Source organism: Lepisosteus oculatus, chromosome 27, assembly GCF_040954835.1.
Source record: "Lepisosteus oculatus isolate fLepOcu1 chromosome 27, fLepOcu1.hap2, whole genome shotgun sequence".
Lineage (NCBI taxonomy): Eukaryota > Metazoa > Chordata > Actinopteri > Semionotiformes > Lepisosteidae > Lepisosteus > Lepisosteus oculatus.
In genome coordinates this window covers 10,090,414-10,108,160 of record NC_090722.1, presented here as the reverse complement: position 1 = coordinate 10,108,160, position 17,747 = coordinate 10,090,414, and the positions used below count along the sequence as shown (strand labels likewise).

General features: G+C 56.1%; 2 protein-coding genes across 2 annotated transcripts in view; both read right to left on the bottom strand.

Annotated features, from left to right (window-relative positions):
• Nucleotides 1-1,195: 1,195 nt before the first annotated feature.
• LOC138225380 (fish-egg lectin-like) lies at nt 1,196-5,711 on the bottom strand. Its single transcript, XM_069185434.1, has 4 exons — nt 5,603-5,711; nt 2,719-2,946; nt 1,920-2,265; nt 1,196-1,490 (listed from the first exon to the last, which is right to left on the bottom strand). Exons 1-4 carry the CDS (start codon nt 5,655-5,657, stop codon nt 1,352-1,354), a joined length of 768 nt encoding a protein of 255 aa, XP_069041535.1. The 5' UTR covers nt 5,658-5,711; the 3' UTR covers nt 1,196-1,351.
• A 3,252-nt stretch (nt 5,712-8,963) lies between these two features.
• The window catches only part of LOC102682610 (CEA cell adhesion molecule 5), a 76,152-nt gene continuing 67,368 nt past the window's right edge, over nt 8,964-17,747 (bottom strand). The window contains exons 20-29 of the mRNA XM_069185531.1: nt 17,498-17,693; nt 14,840-15,139; nt 14,202-14,480; nt 13,752-14,015; nt 12,463-12,741; nt 12,013-12,276; nt 11,154-11,429; nt 10,695-10,946; nt 10,131-10,238; nt 8,964-9,223 (exon numbers count right to left, since the gene is read on the bottom strand). Coding sequence (XP_069041632.1) covers nt 10,141-10,238; nt 10,695-10,946; nt 11,154-11,429; nt 12,013-12,276; nt 12,463-12,741; nt 13,752-14,015; nt 14,202-14,480; nt 14,840-15,139; nt 17,498-17,693 — 2,208 coding nt within the window. The 3' untranslated portion in view covers nt 8,964-9,223; nt 10,131-10,140. The remainder of the gene's footprint in view (nt 9,224-10,130; nt 10,239-10,694; nt 10,947-11,153; nt 11,430-12,012; nt 12,277-12,462; nt 12,742-13,751; nt 14,016-14,201; nt 14,481-14,839; nt 15,140-17,497; nt 17,694-17,747) is intronic.

Genomic DNA, 17,747 nt, shown 5'->3' with positions numbered 1-17,747 from the left:
GGTGTCTGTATTAACGCCCCGCTCTCTCCCAGGGTCTGTTGCCCCGGGGGAAGAGCCCCAACCCCCTGCGTGAGCGCAGCGCGCGGGTGAACGAGCTGCTGCAGCAGGCCGCGCCCTCGCTGCCCGGCGCCTCCTTCCTCAGCGTGGACCCCGGCTTCGTCCACTCCGACGGCACCATCTCCCACATGGACCTGTACGACTACCTGCACCTCACGCCCGCCGCCTACCGCGCCGTGTGCCAGCCTCTGCACCGCGCCGTCACCAGCCTGCTGCCTGGCACCCCGGCACACCCCAGCTCTCTGACTCTCTGACACGCCCACCGGCTCTCTGACTGTCTGACACGCCCACCGGCTCTCTGACTCTCTGACACGCCCACCGGCTCTCTAACTGTCTGACACGCCCACCGGCTCTCTGACTGTCTGACACGCCCACCGGCTCTCTGACTCTCTGACACGCCCGCCGACTCTCTGACTCTCTGACATGCCAGCTGACTCTCTGACTCTCTGACACGCCCACTGACTCTCTGACTCTGACACGCCCACACCTAACCTGTGACTTGTCCTGACACGCCCACTGACATGCTGACACACCCACTGAAGGCGTGTCCAACACCTCTCTGATTTACTGACAGGCCCCGCCCCTCTGACAACCCCTGACATGCCCATCAATTCCCTGCCACGCCCACAGGAGTGGGGTTGTGCTCTGTTGGGGTCAGGGCGGGGTACAGCCAAATGGGGTCCCCCAAAATGCTGACAGGCCGGTGCCGGGATCTGGAGGTGTGAGTGGGCCTGGCGCAGGCCTGGCGGAGTTCTGGAGAGACGACCTTGCTCGGAGCACCCGCTCTCCGGACAGAGCCTTCCCACTGGACCACAGCTGTTCCTGGCACTCCGACGTTCCCGGATCTCGGATGAACTCCGAACTGTCTGCCTCTCCAGCGCCTCGCAGCCAGGTGAAAATAGAAGCTCTCTTCCCGACCGGACTGCTAAGGAGGCCCGCCGGGTCGCCCTTACTGGGCCCAGAACTGGACTCAGCAGGCGGGGCCGGCGTCCCACGGTCAGGGCAGGGGCAGCCGGCTCCGGTGTCCCGCTCGGGATAGAAGTTTGATCCCCGGAGCTGCGCCTGCCTGCCCTGACCAGCAGGGGCCGCCACTCGCAGGCGGCTCCACACAGACTCACACAGACACCGCAGGGAGACGTTCGGCTTTGAAAACTGCTTTAATGAAGAGAGCGGTTCTTGGCGAATGTCTGACAGCTGAGATTCAGGTCTTAACCCTTTCATTTCATCATGGACTTCAAATCGGCCACTTAGGACTTTTACAGCTAACAGGCTTTTACAGGTGTATTAATGGGACTCAGACGCAGTCCAGGATCTTGTTGTCCGTGGTGATGACCCACAGGTGACCCAGGTCAAAGGACACGTGCTTGCCCTTCCCACACAGCTCCAGGCGGGTCCAGCCCGTCCCAGCAGGATTGGAGAGAGAGATCCCATCTCTGAGAGAGAGACAGAGAGAGAGGGGTTAATACAGACACACTGACTGGACACTCCAGTACATGAACACTGCACTGAGAGAGAGAGAGGGGTTAATACAGACACACTGACTGGACACTCCAGTACATGAACACTGCACTGAGAGAGAGAGGGGTTAATACAGACACACTGACTGGACACTCCAGTACATTAACACTGCACTGAGAGAGAGGGGTTAATACAGACACACTGACTGGACACTCCAGTACATTAACACTGCACTGAGAGAGAGAGGGGTTCATACAGACACACTGACTGGACACTCCAGTACATGAACACTGCACTGAGAGAGAGAGGGGTTAATACAGACACACTGACTGGACACTCCAGTACATGAACACTGCACTGAGAGAGAGGAGAATTGTGGGGGATGGTGATGTGTTTTGGGGTACCTGGTGTAGACGTCTCCGACTGAGTTCACCCCGTACACGCTGCCGTCTGTGCCCACCTCCACCATCGACAGCGCACCCGGGATGAGCTGCCAGCTCTGAGAGCCCATGCAGGCCTTGGGCGTCACCTCCTTCATCAGCCAGATCTGGTCGGCCGCGTTGACCCCCCAGCACCCGTTGGGGCCGCAGCTGTAGTACTTGAGGGCCCCGGGGAGCAGCTGCCAGGGGGCAGGGGACCCCGCACCCTTGAACCCCACAGTGGGCTCCTGGCCCAGGCAGTAGATGTTGTCGTTCATGTTGACACCGGCCACAAACTGGTCACCCCCTGCGTCGATCTGCTTCAGCAGGCCTGCGGGGCGGGGTGATAGGAGCAGTCAGGGTGATAGGAGCAGCAAGACCGATAGCAGCAGTCAGGGTGATAGGAGCAGGAAGACCGATAGCAGCAGGCAGGGTGATAGGAGCAGGCAGAGTGATGGGAGCAGCAAGGTTGATGGGAGTAGCTGGGGTAGGAGAAGTGGTAGTAACAGTAGTGACAGCAGCAGTAGTGTAGTAGTGACAGTAGTAGTGACAGCAGTGCCAGAGATAGCAGGAGCTCTAGAGACAGAAGGTGCGGTAGATGTAGTCAGTACTCAGGTTGGGAACTACAGGGGAAGCCATGTTGCTGCTGTCAGTGTGTAGGTGGACCTGTAGGTGGCGCTCTTTTCACTGGGCCAGAACTGTCAAACCAATAGCCCAAACAGTGGCCAGGTGGGGGCGCTGTCATAAGATGAGGTCAGTGCTGATGCTGAGTGTGCTCTCTCACCTGACACCTGTGCCCAGTTGGCTCCCACAAGCTTGTAGATGTTGTTGTTGCTGTTGACGCCCCAGACCCCCGAGGGCCCCACGGTGACGTGCTTCAGGGCGCCGGGCAGCTGCGTCCAGCTGTCACCATACAGGGTGTAGATCTGGTCGTTCTGGTTCACCCCGAACACCTGTCCCACACTGGCATCGATCTGCTTCAGGCTGCCTGCCACCAAACGGCACTGCAGGGCTGCAAAGGCAACACAGGGGAACAAAACAAATATGCACATTAAACTCAAACATCCAACCTGATGCGTCACAGGGTAAAAAACAACAAACACGACTCCTGTTGTCTCTGATGCTTCTGCTACTCCTCCCACTGAAAATACTGAAATTCAAGCTGCTACTAGTACTGGTAGGGGTTCTGTTACTACTGATACTGTTACTGCTGCTGTTGCTCTTACTACAGCTACTGCTACTGCTGATACTACTACAGGTACTGATACTGCTGCTGCTCTTACTACAGCTACTGATACTGCTGATACTCTTACTACAGGTACTGATACTGCTGATACTCTTACTACAGCTACTGATACCGCTGATACTACTACAGCTACTGATACTGCTGCTGCTCTTACTACAGCTACTGATACTGCTGATACTCTTACTACAGGTACTGATACTGCTGATACTCTTACTACAGCTACTGATACTGCTGCTCTTACTACAGCTACTGATACTGCTGATACTCTTACTACAGGTACTGATACTGCTGATACTCTTACTACAGGTACTGATACTACTGATACTACTACAGCTACTGATACTGGTGCTGCTCTTACTACAGCTACTGATACTGCTGATACTACTACAGCTACTGATACTGGTGCTGCTCTTACTACAGGTACTGATACTGCTGATACTACTACAGCTACTGATACTGCTGATACTACTACAGCTACTGATACTGGTGCTGCTCTTACTACAGGTACTGATACTGCTGATACTACTACAGCTACTGATACTGCTGCTGCTCTTACTACAGCTACTGATACTGCTGATACTCTTACTACAGGTACTGATACTGCTGATACTCTTACTACAGCTACTGATACTGCTGATACTACTACAGCTACTGATACTGCTGCTCTTACTACAGCTACTGATACTGCTGATACTCTTACTACAGGTACTGATACTGCTGATACTACTACAGCTACTGATACTGGTGCTGCTCTTACTACAGCTACTGATACTGCTGATACTACTACAGCTACTGATACTGGTGCTGCTCTTACTACAGGTACTGATACTGCTGATACTACTACAGCTACTGATACTGCTGATACTACTACAGCTACTGATACTGGTGCTGCTCTTACTACAGGTACTGATACTGCTGATACTACTACAGCTACTGATACTGGTGCTGCTCTTACTACAGGTACTGATACTGCTGATACTACTACAGCTACTGATACTGCTGATACTACTACAGCGACTGATACTGGTGCTGCTCTTACTACAGGTATTGAAACTGCTGCTGATACTCTTACTACAGCTACTGATACTGCTGCTGCTCTTACTACAGCTACTGATACTGCTGATACTACTACAGCTACTGATACTGCTGCTGCTCTTACTACAGGTATTGAAACTGCTGCTGATACTCTTACTACAGGTACTGATACTGCTGATACTCTTACTACAGCTACTGATACTGCTGATACCCTTACTACAGCTACTGATACTGCTGATACTCTTACTATAGCTACTGTTACTGCTGCTGATACTCTTACTACAGCTACTGATACTGCTGCTGCTCTTACTACAGCTACAGGGTGAGGGAGCTGTGTAGAGGGAGCGTGCAGCCAGCGAGTGTTTGTCAGCAGATGAGAGGAAGCGAGAGATAAGACTCTGACCTCCTCCTGAGCTCCCGGTAACTAATTAATGTCTTTAAATCAGGATCGAGAAAAACAGGGAAACCCGATCCCCTGAGCAGAGCCGGGCCCTGAGCAGGCAGGCCCGGTAACACGAGAGCTTCCTTCATGAGGAGCACACCCGCTGAGCCCGCTGGCCCGTCTCCTGGCAGAACACGCTGTAAGGCACAGGCGTGTGTCGCTCGCTCGGGCCAGAGGGGGGTAGGGCTGTGCAGACGGGCTTTCCTGAAGTGCAGTTCCCGAAGAGCCCTTTCTCTCTGAAACAAAGGCTTCACAGCGCTGTCAGTCAGACTGCAGACTCCTCAGCCTGATCCTCTCCAGGTCCTAATGTGTGGTGTCAGCTGCAGGCTTCTGCAGAGGAGCAGCACCAGGTGCAGGAGAATTCAGAAGTGTCTCCCTTGCATTGAGTGCTGTGCACTGGGAGTCTGACTGACAGCCCTGTAACACCTGGAGCGGATCAGACTGCAGTGCACTGGGAGTCTGACTGACAGCACTGTCACACCTGGAGCGGATCAGACTGCAGTGCACTGGGAGTCTGACTGACAGCGCTGTAACACCTGGAGCGGATCAGACTGCTGTGCACTGGGAGTCTGACTGACAGCACTGTAACACCTGGAGCGGATCAGACTGCTGTGCACTGGGAGTCTGACTGACAGCCCTGTAACACCTGGAGCGGATCAGACTGCAGTGCACTGGGAGTCTGACTGACAGCACTGTAACACCTGGAGCGGATCAGACTGCTGTGCACTGGGAGTCTGACTGACAGCCCTGTCACACCTGGAGCGGATCAGACTGCAGTGCACTGGGAGTCTGATTGACAGCACTGTCACACCTGGAGTGGATCAGACTGCTGTCACTGGGAGTCTGACTGACAGCACTGTAACACCTGGAGCGGATCAGACTGCTGTGCACTGGGAGTCTGACTGACAGCATAATAAAACACTAGGCAAGCTGAGGTCATCTTACCTAGACTGGCGTCCAGCAGGCACTGCCCCAGCACGACGATCAGCACAGCTCTCATGTCTGTGGCTCTGGAGTCTGGAGTCTGTGGTCCCGGGCGCGAGGTGCCTATTTAAGCCCCGGCGTCTGTGGGCTCCCTCCCTGGTCAAACAGCTGTGTTGATCAAGCAGGCGGGACGTGTTTGCGCACAGAGGTCCCAGACGGTGGTCAGACGCTGCTGTTTCCAGGGGAAGGGCGAGGCACTGCCTCACTGCCAGGACATCCGTCTGTCCCGCGGGGCAGCTGTGTACCAGTCCGAAGATGGGGCTTGTTAGCGAGGAGAGGGCCGGGTCCAAGACGAGGCTCATTAGTTGGGTGTGCACCAGTCTGGAGGCTCATTAGAGGGGTGAGCACCAGTCTGGGGCTGGTTCGGGACAGTGTGGGTTCAAGACAGTGTGGGTTCAGGACAGTGTGGGGCTGGTTCAGGACAGTGTGGGTTCAGGACACTGTGGGCTGCTAAAAGACAGTGTGGGTTCGGGACAGTGTGGGGCTGGTTCGGGACAGTGTGGCTTCAGGACAGTGTGGGGCTGGTTCGGGACAGTGTGGCTTCAGGACAGTGTGGGCTGCTACAGGACAGTGTGGGTTCAGGACAGTGTGGCTTCAGGACAGTGTGGGCTGCTACAGGACAGTGTGGGTTCAGGACAGTGTGGGCTGCTACAGGACAGTGTGGGTTCGGGACAGTGTGGGTTCGGGACAGTGTGGACTGCTACAGGACAGTGTGGGTTCGGGACAGTGTGGGTTCGGGACAGTGTGGATTGCTACAGGACAGTGTGGGTTCGGGACAGTGTGGGTTCGGGACTGTGTGGACTGCTACAGGACAGTGTGGGTTCGGGACAGTGTGGGTTCGGGACTGTGTGGACTGCTACAGGACAGTGTGGGTTCGGGACAGTGTGGGTTCGGGACAGTGTGGATTGCTACAGGACAGTGTGGGTTCGGGACAGTGTGGGTTCGGGACTGTGTGGACTGCTACAGGACAGTGTGGGTTCGGGACAGTGTGGGTTCGGGACTGTGTGGGCTGCTACAGGACAGTGTGGGTTCAGTGTGAGACAGGATGCGTGAGAAGGCAGGTGTTTGGTTTCTGCCAGCGCCGCTGATAGGCAGGAGGTCCGATCGGGTCGCTGCCTGAGTGTTCGCACCTGCAGCCCGCATGAGCCCCACTCAATAGGCAATCAGCTCGCATTCCTGCCAGGGCCTCCTGTCGGGACAGGCCCGCGGCACAGCGTGTGCAGGGAGGGGGCAGGCCCATCGCCCCCAGCTCTGTCTCCCACACTGCTCTCAGCACAGCGACAGCGGCACTGCGGCACTGCGGATCGGACCCCACCGGACCGAGCTCAGCATGAGGGTCACAGCACTGCTCCTCCTCCTCCTCACAGCCCTGGCCTTCTTCACTGAGCCGGGCCAAGGTACCGAGCTTTTCACTTCTGGTTCTGTGTTGAGAGAGATCTGGGCTCCAGCTCTTTATTTATTCCAGTTTATTAACAGTTATCCATGAAGAAGAGGAACTCACTTTCCTACAGCTTGATAAAACGCACACAGAACCAGTCACCATCATTTAATGTACTACTGCTGTACTACTACTAGTGTTACTACTACTGCCATTGCAACTACTGTTACTGCTACGGCTACTACTGCTGCTAATACTGCTACTGTTAGGGAACAAGTAACAGGTTTATTCCCTGCTGAGAAAAAGAAGAATGAAAACACAACGTTTCGGCCATGGAGCCCTCTTCAGGTGACACCTTCTTCTTTTTTTCAGCAGGGAATAAACCTGTTACTTGTTCCCTAAAGTGATCTTATCTTATCTTAACTTATAGTTACTGCTCCTCTCTGCTCCTCTCTCCTCTTCTTTCCACCTCTCTGTTCCTCTCTCCTCCTCCCGCCAGGCTCTGTCCGGAGATCCCCGCGGACTCGGAGCCGGGTCCGGGCAGCGGCGCGCGGACAGGGCTGCCAGTGCGCAGGTGAGCTCCTGGCCCGGATCCCCCTGCGGTCCCACCGCCGCCGGACCCAGCCCCTCCGCGGGGGCGGGGGTCCCGGCGCTCTGGGCTGACACTGCTGCTCTGCTCTCTCTGCGCAGGGACGGCCCTGGGGGGCATCCCCACGCCTCTGTGCATCTGCCCAGCCCTGGAGAGAGCCAGCCGGAAGGACAGGCTCGGTGAGACCAGGGAGGGGCGTGTGTGTGTCACTGTGATGGGGTGTGTGTGTGTGTGTGCGTGTGTGTGTGTGTGTGTCAGTCACTGTGATGGGTTGTGTGTGTATGCCACTGTGATGGGGTGTGTGTGTGTGTCACTGTGATGGGTTGTGTGTGTGTGCGTGTGTGTGTGTGTGTCACTGTGATGGGTTGTGTGTGTATGCCACTGTGATGGGTTGTGTGTGTGTGTCACTGTGATGGGGTGTATGTGTGTGTGCGTGTGTGTGTGTGTCACTGTGATGGGTTGTGTGTGTATGCCACTGTGATGGGTTGTGTGTGTGTGTGTCACTGTGATGGGGTTTATGTGTGTGTGCGTGTGTGTGTGTGTCACTGTGATGGGTTGTGTGTGTATGCCACTGTGATGGGGTGTGTGTGTGTGTGTCACTGTGATGGGTTGTGTGTGTGTGTCTGCTCCTCTGCGGTTGTGAAGATAGCGCCAGCGCTGTGCTGTCTGCACTATCACCTGTACCCCTCTCTCTCACACTCACCTGCTCCTCTCTCTCTGTCCCCCAGCTCGGATGTGTGTGAAGAAGAGGGGGAAGATGAGGAAGAGGTGCAAGAAACTCAGTCTGAATGGACCCGCACAAACAGTGGAGCACCCAAAGTACAGCACCCCCATATAATCAACGCCAACCACATGCTGCCTGTCTCTGTCTCCCGTCCTGCTGTGTGTGCTTATGACTGAGGGATTCTCTGTGTTCTCCTTTCTCTCACTATGTCTCCTGTCCTACAGTGTGTGATTATGACTGGGGGATTCTCTGTGTTCTCCTCTCTTTCACTGTGTCTCCTGTCCTACAGTGTGTGTTTATGACCGAGGGATTCTCTGTGATCTCCTCTCTCTCACTGTGTCTCCTGTCCTACAGTGTGTGTCTGTCTGTGATGGGAGAGAAATTGCTGGTCAATGAGGTTCAGACAGCAGTGAGACCCACCTCGCCCGCTGACCTGTATGCTATATACTGTATAACCACATTAACAGCGCTGCTCGCTTCTGGCCTCTGACTAACTCCCTTACTGAAAGCAGTGGTGAATAAAGATGAAATCCAAGCATGCTGGGAGTGCGAGTGTGTTACTGGAGACGCTTGTCCAGTCGAGTCAGGGATGGCAGAGTCTTAAAAGGAAGCCGGAGGACACAGGGTCTGGCCTTCGCCTGCAAGTTTATTTCAGTGCCACGACAACAAGGGCTCCAGTCAGAAACCCTTCACTGCCCTCTGTCCATCGCACAGCTACAGTCCTACAGCTAGTTTCCACCGGCTAGGGTCTGTGGGCGGAGGGCGGCCCGCCTGCGCTCTGCCCCGGTGGATCGGGCCGGGGCACAGGTCTGACCCCCGGGGCGGTCACGCGGGTCCGGTGGGGTCCGGTGTGTCTTGCCGTCCACGGCGGCCGTCTCCCTCTCTCGGAGCCTGGGCAGAGAGAGGTCAAAGTTCAGAGCTCGGCGTGTAGCAGGCCCGGGAGGGAGGGAATGTCTTGGCTGGGAACTTGGGAGCACGAGACAGAAGGGCTACAGAAACTCCTCCTGCTCCTTGGGCCCTCGTCCGCCCCTGTTTCCAGCCTGTTCCAGACCCCCGCCGCCCGTGGTGTAAAGGTGGGGGCTGTGCTTGATTCTTCCCGATGTTGCTACGGGGGCCATGTGTAAACCGATGGAGGTAGTTGGACTCGGGGCCGAGGGGGGCTCACTAGGGCCCTCTACAGGCAGACCTCTTTCACTGTAAGAAAGCCGTGGAAATTTCCAGACCCGAGCAGGAGGTACAGAAGACATGTGTCCCTGCGGTGAGCTGGGCCTCTGTGCTCTCTCTGTCTCTCGTATCGCCTTCCCGACAGGCTCCAACACAGCCAGCTCTGCCATCATTACTCATCCTAACAGATCGGGCCCTGCAGAGCCAGGATAATTACAAGTTCAGGTTTCCAGGCACGGAGAAGTCTGGCACACGAGAGCCTGGGTTTGGGACTGTGGCTCAGGTTTCTCTTTGGAATGAACATGGTTTACTGTACCTTGCTGGCCACATTCCAGCCCGAAGACACAGAGGCGAGGTTGGCTAAGGGAGACTATGAGAGGGCATCAGTGCCAGGTGCCCAGTTCCAGGACAGGGGGCGGACTGAACTGTGTCTTTGTGAGCCCAGATTCACAGTGACCTTTAACCCCTGACTGAAGACTAGGGACCCTGAAGGACTGTGAACAGAGTTACTGTCTGATGGACCAGGTGGACAGGGATCTGTACCCTGGCACAAGGCCAGCGCTCTGTGGGGCTGAGACGTCAGCACACCCTGGACAGTCCTGAGAAGAGACAGGACAGCTGCTGATTACCGTACCTCCGTTGCTCTACAGCACCCCCATCAGGATCAGAGCGGAGATGCCCAGCAGTGCTGTGACCGTGAAGCCCACTGTCCCAGCCAGCGCCGGGGAGCCCGAGGGGGGACCTGCAGGATCGAGGGGTTACAGGGAGTTAAACTGACCCTGTCTCTCCTGTCACTCCTGTCACTCCTGTCTCTCCTGTCTCTCCTGTCACTCTGAGCACCAGATCAGACACTCCTCTCTCTCCTCTCGCCTGTCACTCTGAGTGCTGGATCAGACACTGCTGTCTCACTCCTGTGCAGCTCTTTAGAGCATGTTGCTCATGGTAAAACCTGTAGCTCTTAGGTGTGTTAAATTACCAGCAAATCTCAGGTATGCCTAGTTACCTGTCCAGCTCTCTCTCAGGTGTGACTGATTCCCTGTCCAGCTCTCTCTCAGGTGTGACTGATTACCTGTCCAGCCTCTCTCAGGTGTGACTGATTCCCTGTCCAGCTCTCTCTCAGGTGTGACTGATTCCCTGTCCAGCCTCTCTCAGGTGTGACTGATTCCCTGTCCAGCCTCTCTCAGGTGTGACTGATTACCTGTGACAGTGAGGCGCCTCTCTGCAGAGCTGGTCCTGTTGGTCACTGTGTTCCGCGCTGTGCAGGTGTACAGGCCCGTGTTGCTGGGTGACACCTGTCCGATCTGGAGCGCCGACCCCTCGCCCGCCCGCGTCCCGTTGACAGACCAGTAGTACAGGCTGGGAGGCTGGGAGGCAGCAGAGCAGCTCAGCGTGACGGTCCGGCCCGTCTGGACCTCCTGCGGTCCCGCAATCACTGGCGTCTCAGGCCCGTCTGCAAGTCGCACAGCACAGCTGTGAAATGTGTACGCGCTGACACCACCCTGCACAATCACTGCAGCAGACAGCTCAGAATGTCCCTGAACTTCTACTCTTAGTTTAGACAGGCAGCAATCTGAGCAGAAACCAGATGATGATAACAGACAAGTGGTGAGTGTACAGCAGCGCCCCCCAGTGGAGCCGGCAGGAAGTGAGTACTCACAGTTCACCAGCAGCTGGTACCCTGGGCTGGTCCGGTTGCTGACGGGGTTAGACGCCGCGCACTGGTAGAGGCCGTCGTCGGACAGCAGGGCGGCGCTGAAGGACAGCGTGCTGTTGTCCTGGGAGAAGCTCGTCCTGTCGCTGGGGGGCAGAGGCTGGCCGTCCTTCAGCCAGGATCTGGACACCACGGGACCCGTGACCTCACAGGACAGGTTGAAGGCTTGGTCTTGTATGGGCAGCTGTCCAGCAGGCCTGACCGCGACCACGGTGATGGGTTCTGGGTACATGAGAGAGGCGCTCATCAAAACGGTCCTGTCCAGATAATGTCTCACCCAGCGCTGGGGTGTTGGGGTCTGGGACTGTGTCTCTCTCGGCGCTGGGGTGTTGGGGTCTGGGACTGTGTCTCTCTCAGGGCTGGGGTGTTGGGGTCTGGGACTGTGTCTCTCTCAGCGCTGGGGTGTTGGGGTGTTGGGATCTGGGACTGTGTCTCTCTCAGTGCTGGGGTGTTGGGGTGTTGGGATCTGGGACTGTGTCTCTCTCAGCGCTGGGGTGTTGGGGTGTTGGGATCTGGGACTATGTCTCTCTCAGGGCTGGGGTGTTGGGGTGTTGGGATCTGGGACTGTGTCTCTCTCAGGGCTGGGGTGTTGGGGTGTTGGGGTCTGGGGCTGTGTCTCTCTCGGCACTGGGGTGTTGGGGTCTGGGACTGTGTCTCTCTAAGGGCTGGGGTGTTGGGGTGTTGGGGTCTGGGACTGTGTCTCTCTCAGGGCTGGGGTGTTGGGGTCTGGGACTGTGTCTCTCTCAGGGCTGGGGTGTTGGGGTGTTGGGGTCTGTGATGGTGTCAGCAGTGCTCTCTCACTCACCGATCAGGGTGATATGGGCTGTCTCAGCAGCGTAGTGCTGGGTGACATTGTTGTAGGCCCAGCAGGTGTAGTTTCCTGTCTGGTTCTGTTGAGCTTTTACCAGCCTGAGTTCCTGGCCCAGCCTGTTCAGCAGTGATCCCTCAAAGGCCCACTGGAACCACGCACTGGGGTTGGACTGCGCCGAGCAGGACAGAACCAGGTCTGATCCAGTACTGTAGACCCGCTGCTTAGGACTCACAGCAAGTGATACGTTATCTGGACCATCTAGAAACAGACCATCAAAAGTCAGTGATGCCTTATCTACGTTAGCTATAAACAGAGTATTGCCAGTGCATTATCTGGTCCATTGTCTGGATGATCTAGAACTGTCCGCACTGATCACACTGCACTGGCAGACGGACTGTGTCGGGCCTGTTGGGTTTGGGCTGGAAGTGGACCTGGAAGACTCACACAGGACGTTGAGATAGACGGGCTGGCTGGTGGCGTTGCTGAATGAGTTGGACACAAAGCAGTACAGGGGCCCCCGATCGGACCTCAGCACGCTGGATATGGTCAGGGTCCGATTGCCCTCACTCAGCTGGAAGCGCTGGCCAGCTGTGACCTCAGAGGAGCCATTGAGCCATCGGTACGAGGGGGCCGAACCCGAGGCACTGCAGCTCAGCCTCACAGTGTCATTGAACTCCACTGGGTCAGTGATGTTGGCCTGGACAGTCACATTGGACACTGGCGCTGCAGTCAGAGAGAGAGACAGGGGGACGGGGCACATCAGAGTGTTATATACAGCTGTCCACTGGTCAGATCTGAGGGTCTTAGTCCAGAGAGGACCCCACACCAGGTTTCACCCCGACAGGCAGGAGCAGTGTGCGCCTCTCCAGGGAGACCAGCGTGCTCAGGCCTGGAGGGCGATCAGGTGATGTCATCCGCTGTAGCGTGAGGAGTCCTCCTCCGCCTTCGGCAAATATTGACAACCCCCCGTTCAGTGTTTTTACTTCCAGCAGGAGTCAACAGGAGACCCCCCCCCTCCCGGACCCTGCACGACTGAGGGATTCTGGGACTGTGTCTCTCTCGGCGCTGGGGTGTTGGGGTCTGAGACTGTGTCTCTCTCGGCGCTGGGGTGTTGGGATCTGGGGCTGTGTCTTTCTCAGGGCTGGGGTGTTGGGGTCTGGGACTGTGTCTCTCTCGGTGCTGGGGTGTTGGGGTGTTGGGATCTGGGACTGTGTCTCTCTCAGGGCTGGGGTGTTGGGGTGTTGGGGTCTGAGACTGTGTCTCTCTCAGGGCTGGGGTGTTGGGGTGTTGGGGTCTGGGACTGTGTCTCTCTCAGGGCTGGGGTGTTGGGGTCTGGGACTGTGTCTCTCTCAGGGCTGGGGTGTTGGGGTGTTGGGATCTGGGACTGTGTCTCTCTCAGGGCTGGGGTGTTGGGGTGTTGGGATCTGGGACTGTGTCTCTCTCAGGGCTGGGGTGTTGGGGTGTTGGGATCTGGGACTGTGTCTCTCTCAGGGCTGGGGTGTTGGGGTGTTGGGGTCTGGGACTGTGTCTCTTTCAGGGCTGGGGTGTTGGGGTGTTGGGATCTGGGACTGTGTCTCTCTCAGGGCTGGGGTGTTGGGGTGTTGGGGTCTGGGACTGTGTCTCTCTCAGGGCTGGGGTGTTGGGGTGTTGGGGTCTGGGACTGTGTCTCTCTCAGGGCTGGGGTGTTGGGGTGTTGGGGTCTGCGATGGTGTCAGCAGTGCTCTCTCACTCACCGATCAGGGTGATATGGGCTGTCTCAGCAGCGTAGCGCTGGGTGACATTGTTGTAGGCCCAGCAGGTGTAGTTTCCTGTCTGGTTCTGTTGAGCTTTTACCAGCCTGAGTTCCTGGCCCAGCCTGTTCAGCAGTGATCCCTCAAAGGCCCACTGGAACCATGCACTGGGGTTGGACTGCGCCGAGCAGGATAGAACCAGGTCTGATCCAGTACTGTAGACCCGCTGCTTAGGACTCACAGCAAGTGATACGTTATCTGGACCATCTAGAAACAGACCATCAAAAGTCAGTGATGCCTTATCTACGTTAGCTATAAACAGAGTATTGCCAGTGCATTATCTGGTCCATTGTCTGGATGATCTAGAACTGTCCGCACTGATCACACTGCACTGGCAGACGGACTGTGTCGGGCCTGTTGGGTTTGGGCTGGAAGTGGACCTGGAAGACTCACACAGGACGTTGAGATAGACGGGCTGGCTGGTGGCGTTGCTGAATGAGTTGGACACAAAGCAGTACAGGGGCCCCCGATCGGACCTCAGCACGCTGGATATGGTCAGGGTCCGATTGCCCTCACTCAGCTGGAAGCGCTGGCCAGCTGTGACCTCAGAGGAGCCATTGAGCCATCGGTACGAGGGGGCCGAACCCGAGGCACTGCAGCTCAGCCTCACAGTGTCATTGAACTCCACTGGGTCAGTGATGTTGGCCTGGACAGTCACGTTGGACACTGGCGCTGCAGTCAGAGAGAGAGACAGGGGGACGGGGCACATCAGAGTGTTATATACAGCTGTCCACTGGTCAGATCTGAGGGTCTTAGTCCAGAGAGGACCCCACACCAGGTTTCACCCCGACAGGCAGGAGCAGTGTGCGCCTCTCCAGGGAGACCAGCGTGCTCAGGCCTGGAGGGTGATCAGGTGATGTCATCCGCTGTAGCGTGAGGAGTCCTCCTCCGCCTTCGGCAAATATTGACAACCCCCCGTTCAGTGTTTTTACTTCCAGCAGGAGTCAACACGAGACCCCCCCCCTCCCGGACCCTGCACGACTGAGGGATTCTGGGAGTTGCTCGAGAGAGAGAGACGCCAGCTTACTCACCAAGGACCGTCAGGACTGCCTGTCCAGAAATCTGAGGCACCAGGCCCTGGAATCGATAGATCCCAGAGTCCTCGAGGCGCACGGACTCCAGGAAGAGGGCCCCGGAGCTCAGATCCACGCTGGCCTTCCCCTCGTATCCCGGGAAGGCCTCCTGCTGGTGCTGGAACAGCATGACCACGGTGCTGCCGTCGAACAGCCAGGTGCCGGTGCTGATGGCGGTGGGGGGGCTGAGCTCCAGGGTCACGTTGTCCCCGACGTACACGGGGTTGGCCGACGGCACCACGTCCACAGCCAGCAGACCTGCCGGGGAGGGAGGGTGTGGGAGATGACCGCTGACACCGCTAGAATCGATGGGATCAGCCAGTCAGCTGTCCCGTAGTTCCCAGGAGTCTCCCCTCCCCTCTTCCAGCTAACAGTGCTCTTGTGGTGACACTTCCTCAGCAAATATCCAGTATTTCACTCCCAGGATCTTACTGGGATCCATTCTCTAGCTCCGTCTAACACACTAATGACCCTGTGTTTGTGTGGGCTTGTCTCCTGGCTTTGATTGTGGTGAGAGCGTCAGGCTGTGGGGTGTCTGCATGCTCTCTCTGTGTTTGTGCGGGGTTGTCTGCTGGCTTTGATTGGGGATGAGGGAGTCAGTCTGTGGGGTGTCTGCATGCTCTCTCTGTGTTTGTGCGGGGTTGTCTGCTGGCTTTGATTGCGGATGTGGGAGTCAGTCTGCGTGGAGTCTGCGTGTTCGCCGTGTTTGTGCGGGGTTTGTCTGCTGTGTTTAGTTGCGAATGAGGTAGTCAGTCTGTGGGAAGTCTGCATGTTCCCTCCGTGTTTGTGTGGGTTTGTCTGCTGTGTTTAGTTGCGAATGAGGTAGTCAGTCTGTGGGAAGTCTGCATGTTCCCTCCGTGTTTGTGTGAGTTTGTCTGCTGTGTTTAGCTGCGAATGAGGTAGTCAGTCTGTGGGAAGTCTGCATGTTCCCTCCGTGTTTGTGTGGGTTTGTCTGCTGTGTTTAGTTGCGAATGAGGGAGTCAGTCTGCGTGGAGTCTCTCCGTTTGTCAGGTTGCTCCAGATTCCCAGAGACGAGGAGCTGGCAGGGTTAAAAGGAGTCTCGAATTGTCCTTGTTTGTGCGTGTGCAGGTACACACTGTACAGTATGCATGTGTCTGTACATACACAGTATACAAATATGTACAGAACTACTAGGGTTGCTAAACTACCTGAAAACGTCCGGGATCTTTTCCTGGTTTTTTTCCACAAGGTTTTTCATCTGGGCCTTGGCACTGAGGAGCTGACTGGAGAACACTTGGCATTGTTTTTGAACGTATTGACACTGCTGATGATGTCGATGACAGTTTTATTGTGTCCCTGCAGCTCGACATTCAGCTCATCAGCAGTTCAGCCAGGTCTGTGAGGAAGGCTCAACCCAGAAGCCACTGGTCATCCTCTGATCGAGCATATTCACCGTGTTTAGACGCCTGGAGAAACTCTGATTTCAGGCAACAGCTGTCTGAACCTCGCCAAACATGTCTGTTTTTGAAATGTCCAACCAGCAAGTCAGCAGCCTCGGCAAACACTTTTTTTCACTTCTGGATCCCTGAATGACTTGTTGTGTTGAGCCAGGAGGTGGCTCACGCGGAGCGATGAGACGATTGCTACTTTTCCTCGTGTGTTAGGCCTCGTGAAAACCTCCTGCTGCTTGATGAGATTTTAATTTGTCCACTTTTCTTTTCTGTAACTGACTTTTAGTGGGAAAGTCCACATCACACATTTTGTGTGCAGTTTTGAAATGTTGTTCTATTTCCCTTTTTCGCGTTGACACCAGCATTGCAGATTTGAATTTGAAAGTACACACAATTAATCCTGCTCCCCTTCCTTGTGCTAACAGTAAGTTTTCTGTCTCTTTGCTTCATCATTTTCGCTCAAACACGACAACTATCGAAGAGGCAGTCAAACTTATCGAGCTGCTGGCGGATTTGTCACGGCCAGTCTGTGTGGCTCCACTGGGCGCGAAACCAAGAGACCGTTCTGGGGCAGCGCGCACACACAACACCCTGTACTCATGGAGCTCCCAGTGCCAGCCAGCACGAGGGGACGAGACCCCTACAGCCCATTCCACAAGGGTTAAACACACCGAGGGCAGAAAACTGTATGACATTACATGCACAGATCTGAATGAATTTTTAGGCTTTCAAAAAAAAGGAGTCAAATAGCCCATTTATTTTTTGCCAAACATTCTTGCGATCGACTGGCAAGCACTCGGCGATCGACTGGGTGGGCACCCCTGCTCTAGAGGGTTGGGCTGTCCGGTACGCCAGCCCGCGCCCATCAGCTGTCCTGTACGCACCACAGAGAATATCGATCATTATTGATCAGCTATTAGACAACAGCACACAGGCAGTAAGGCCAGGCGTGTTGTCAGACACAGTGCATCGATACAGAGGGGGTTCAGTCTCGTAGTTTATACGAGCTCACTCCTTCGTCAGACCCTCTTCAAACATGCCAGCGTTGAAAGAACGTCAGTGCGGAGAACGCTGGGGTACGCTGGGCCCTTTTCTGCAGGGCCGCTCGAGGGCTCGGGATCGGGGGGCCGAACCCCGAGGTGGAGCAGAGCCTTCGGCCCCCCGAGCCCTCGGCGGGGGGAAGGAATCGGGAGAGAGGAGTTACCTTTGGCGAAGGTGGCGGCGATGAAGAGCAGGGCTCCCGCGCGGCGGCGCTCCATCGTGGCTGAGTCCCGAACGTCCCCAGTGACTTTGCTCCAAAGCAAGCCGGCGATAAGGCTGCCCAGCCCTGCTGACTGATCCAGAAAGCTCCGCTCCAGGAGCGCGCTGTTTGCTCTGGTTGTGCAATGGAGCCGGGGAGACTGGGAGCAGTGATTTCCCCGCAGTGACGTGCTCTCCCGCCGTTCCCACGCCCA